A 5,000-nucleotide genomic window follows, 5' to 3' on the forward strand; every position below is an offset into this window, starting at 1 on the left:
AATTATAATAATAATAACAATAGTAATTATAAAGATGATGATAATAATAATAATGATCATAATGGTAATAATAACAACAATTTAATGATAATAACAATAATGATAATAATAACAATAATAATAAAATGACAATAATAAGAATGAAAAAATATATAGTAACAATAACATTAAGAGTCATCATAATAATGAAAATAATAATAATCACACTAGTGATGATAATAATAATGAAATAATAACAATAATAATGATAATAACAAGAATAATCATAATCACAATAATAATAATAATAATAATAATAATAATAATAATAATGATAATAACATTAATAATGCTAATAATAATAATGATGATAATAATAATAATAACAATGAAAGCATCAATAACAACTATGGTAGTAACCATAATACTACTACTGATAATATGGATAATAATAATAATAATAATAATAATAATAATAATAATAATAATAAAAATAACAACAACAATAATGATAACAATAATAATGATAATAATAACACTAATCATAATCCTAATAATAATAATAATGATAATAATAATAACAAAAATAATAAGTGTTAATAATAATACTACTGCTAATAATTACAATTACAATTATCATAATGATAATAAGGATAACAATGATAACAAATGGAATAATATCAATAATGAATATTAAGATATTATCATCTATAATAACAGCAATAATAAGGGCTATGAAATAGCAATAATAATAATAAGAAGAAGAAGAATGATAGAGATAATAAGTGCAATAATGATTATAAAAATGATAATAATCATCACTTAGATAGAAATAGTAATAATAATAATGATGATAATAATAATAATGATAGTGATAATAATACTTATAATAGTGATAATAACAACAATAATAGTGATACTGATAATAATAATAATAATAATAATAATAATAATAATATGACAACAACAATAATAATAACAATAATAATAATAATAAAATAACAATTAAGATAATAACAATAATAATGACGATAATTATAATGATAATAACAATGGTAATAATTGCAATAATAATACTGATTATAATAAAAGTGATAATAATGAAAACAACAATGATAATCACAATTAATAATAACAACAACAATAATAATAATTATAATAATAATGATAATAATAACAGTAATAATAATAATAATAAAAATGACAACTACAACAAAACAACAACAATAATAATAATAATAATGATAATAATAATAACAGTAATAATAATAGTAATAATGATAATAATGCTAACAATAATAATAAAAGAATATTACCGATGATTATTATGGTAATAATGATGATGATGATAACAACAATAATGATAATAAAAATGATAACAAAATGATAATAATGATGATAATAATAATTGTATTTGTAATAACAATAATAATAATGATAATAACATTAACAGTAACGGTAATATAAATAATAATGACAATAATAATAATAACAACAACCATACTACTACTACTACTAATAATAATAATAATAATGATAATAACAATAATGTTAATAATAATAATAATAATAATAATAATAATATCTATAATAGTAATAATAATAATAATAATAATAATAACAATAATAATGATAACAATAATAATAATAATGATGATGATGATGATGATGATGATGATAATAATAATAATATTAACAATAACAACAAAAACAATAATAATATTAATAATAATAACAATAATAATATTGATAATCATGATAATAAAGATAATGATATCAATAACAACAGTAATAATGATATCAATAACGATAATACTGCAAATAATACAGTAACAACAAATACAATAATGATCATAAAATAATAAGTGGTAAGTAAACAAATTAATAATAGCAATAAGTAAACAAATACAAATGATGATAACAACAATAATGAAGATAATAATAACAACAATAATAACAATGATAATAAAAATAATAATGATAATAGAATAATAATAATGATAATGATAATAATAATGATAATTATAAAATAATAATAATATCAGTAATGATAATTATAATAAATTCTTATCATTATCATATACTTTCATCACTTTGAATTAACAATTATGAAGTAAAATAAATGATAATATTAATGTTTAGAACACTCGTAATACTAAAAGCAATAATAATAATAACTATGATAATGATAATAATGATGATAATAACGATAATAATAATAACAATATTAATGATAATAATAGTAGTAATAACAACTCAAATAATTTTAATTACAATAATAATAATAACAACAATAATGGAAATAGTAGTAATGGTGATGATGATGATGATAATAATAATAATAACAACAATATTAATAATGATGATAAAAACAACAACAACAATAATAATAATAATGATAAAAACACTAATAATAATAATAATAACATTAATAATAATGATGCTAATAATAATGATAATAATAACAATAATAATAATGATAATAATAATAAAATAATAATGATAATCATAATAACAACAACAACAATAATAATAATTATAATAATAATAATGCTTATAATAATAATAATAACAATAATAATAACAATATTAGTAATAACAATATTAATAATAATGATGATATTAATGATAATAAGATTAATGATAATTATTAATAATAATAATGTTACTACTACTACTACTAATAACAATAACAATAATAATAAAAGAAATAGCTATAATAATAACAACAGTAATAATAACAATGTTAATAATAATAATAATAATAATAATAATGATAACAATAATAATAATAATAATAATAATAATAATAATATTAATAATAACAAAAACCATAATAATAATGATAACAATGATAATAATAATGATAATAATAATAATAATAACAAAAACAACAACCATAATAATAATGATAACAATGATGATGGTGATAATAATAATGATAATAATAATAATGATAATAATAATAATAATAATAATGATAACAATATCAAGAACAGCAACAATACTAGTATAAATGATAAGGGACAGCAGTAATAATAATGATAACAATAACGATAGTCATAATAATAACAATAATAATGACAAGAATGATAAAAATGATTACAATAATGATAACATTAAGAAAAGAAAAAAAATGATGATAATAAAAATAGAAATAATTAAAGTAATAATAAAGATAATAATGATATTGATGATAATAATAAAATAATAATAATATTAATAATCATAATGATAATTATAATTATTTTCATTATAACTATTATCATTTTCAATACTATCATTAATCTTAATCTTAATAGCATTATCATCATTATCATTATAATGATATAGATAATAATGAAAATCATAATAATTATGATCATTATAATGACATGGATAATGATAACAATAATACTAGTATAAATGATAATAACAATAATTATCATTATCACAGCTATTGTCATAACAAAAATAGAAATAACATTTATAATGATAATAACAATGATAATGGTGATAATGATAATAATAATAGTAATAATAAAATAACAACAACAACAACAATAATAATAACAATAATAATAATGACAATAATAATAATAACAATAACAACAACAATAATATTAATGATAATAACAATAATAATAAGAGTAATAACAATAATAACGATAACATATGAAACGAAAATAATAGCAGCAACAACACCAGTAACGGTGATATTAATAGTAGTAGGAGGAGGAAGAGGAAGAAGAAGGGGGGGGGGCGAGGAGGAGTAATGGTGAGGGTGATAATTATGATGATAATAACAATGACAATAATAGTAATAATAACAATAATAATGATAATAACAGTAATAATAATAATAATGATAATAATAGTGATACCAATAACAACAATATTAATTATGATAATAATAATAAGAATGCTAATGACAAAGTTAAAAATGATGCTGATAACAATAAGAAAGATGCTAATAATGATAAAAGAAGTGCAATTAAAAATGATAATAGTAATGATAAGTATGTTTGTGTGTGTTAGCGTTCACGTGTAAAAAACTTTTCATTTCAATTATGTCAGGAAAGACCCATGTTAGCGCTGCCTCTATATCTTTAATTAAGGTTGTTTTTGGGATATGCAAATATTGGTCATTGGTGTTCAAAGGTTATTATTTTTGTCATGTTTCATTCTTTAGCAAATATTTGGGAATTGGAGAAAACATGGGACAATTTCCGAACTTCTACTTCTTCTTATTATTATTTATTTATTTATTTATATTTTATTATTATTATTATTATTAATTATTATTATTATTATTATTTTTTTTTTTTTTTGGGGGGGGGTAGGTGGAGGGTGTGAAAACTAGGATAAGAAGAAAAACGGTTTGTACCCATTCCTTTTTTTCTTTTCTTTTCTTTCTGTTTTACTGTAATAGCAGACACCTGCAGTAGCTTACTCGAGTCGCTGTGCGTTTTCTTGCCATAAATCAAAAGCAAATTTAACGAGGGTACTGTTAATTCTGGACGGATAATGGGTACGCTTGCAAGGACATTGTACCTGCACTATGTTCAATACACATGCATGTACTCATACACACATGCACGCTTATGTACACATGCGCACACGCTCGCCCATGTTTGTAGTGATGTGTATCACTACACACATGTATGAATATAAATCCTCACACGCACGTACACAGACACACGTATACATACATACACACACAGGCACATGTATATACTATACACACACACATACACATACACTCAATACACTCCTACAGTCTCCTCCCGCGCGGGGTCAAGGTCGCCCCAGGGGAGAGCGACCCGAGGCGCTGCCAGGGCACCGACGCCGCCCGGTCACTGACCTTTCTTGACCCTCGCTCTGCCCGAGGTGGGCGACGGCGAGTTGGAGAGGTCTTTGGCGAGCTCATCCCGAAGGGCGTCGTGGGCGTTGCTCTTCTTCTTCTTGCTGCCCTTCGAGGACAGGGACCCCGTGGGGCTCTGGAGGCCGGGCGAGGTGGAGAGGGGCGAGCGGAGGGAGGC

General features: G+C 21.6%; 1 protein-coding gene across 1 annotated transcript in view; it reads right to left on the reverse strand.

Annotated features, from left to right (window-relative positions):
- LOC113802434 (uncharacterized) overlaps window positions 1-5,000 on the reverse strand; it is an 86,745-nt gene that overhangs the window by 80,869 nt on the left and 876 nt on the right. The window contains exon 1 of the mRNA XM_070138876.1: window positions 4,823-5,000. This exon is cut by the window's right edge and continues 876 nt beyond it. Coding sequence (XP_069994977.1) covers window positions 4,823-5,000 — 178 coding nt within the window. The remainder of the gene's footprint in view (window positions 1-4,822) is intronic.

The sequence above is a fragment of the Penaeus vannamei genome, chromosome 25 (assembly GCF_042767895.1).
Source record: "Penaeus vannamei isolate JL-2024 chromosome 25, ASM4276789v1, whole genome shotgun sequence".
Taxonomy (NCBI): Eukaryota; Metazoa; Arthropoda; class Malacostraca; order Decapoda; family Penaeidae; genus Penaeus; species Penaeus vannamei.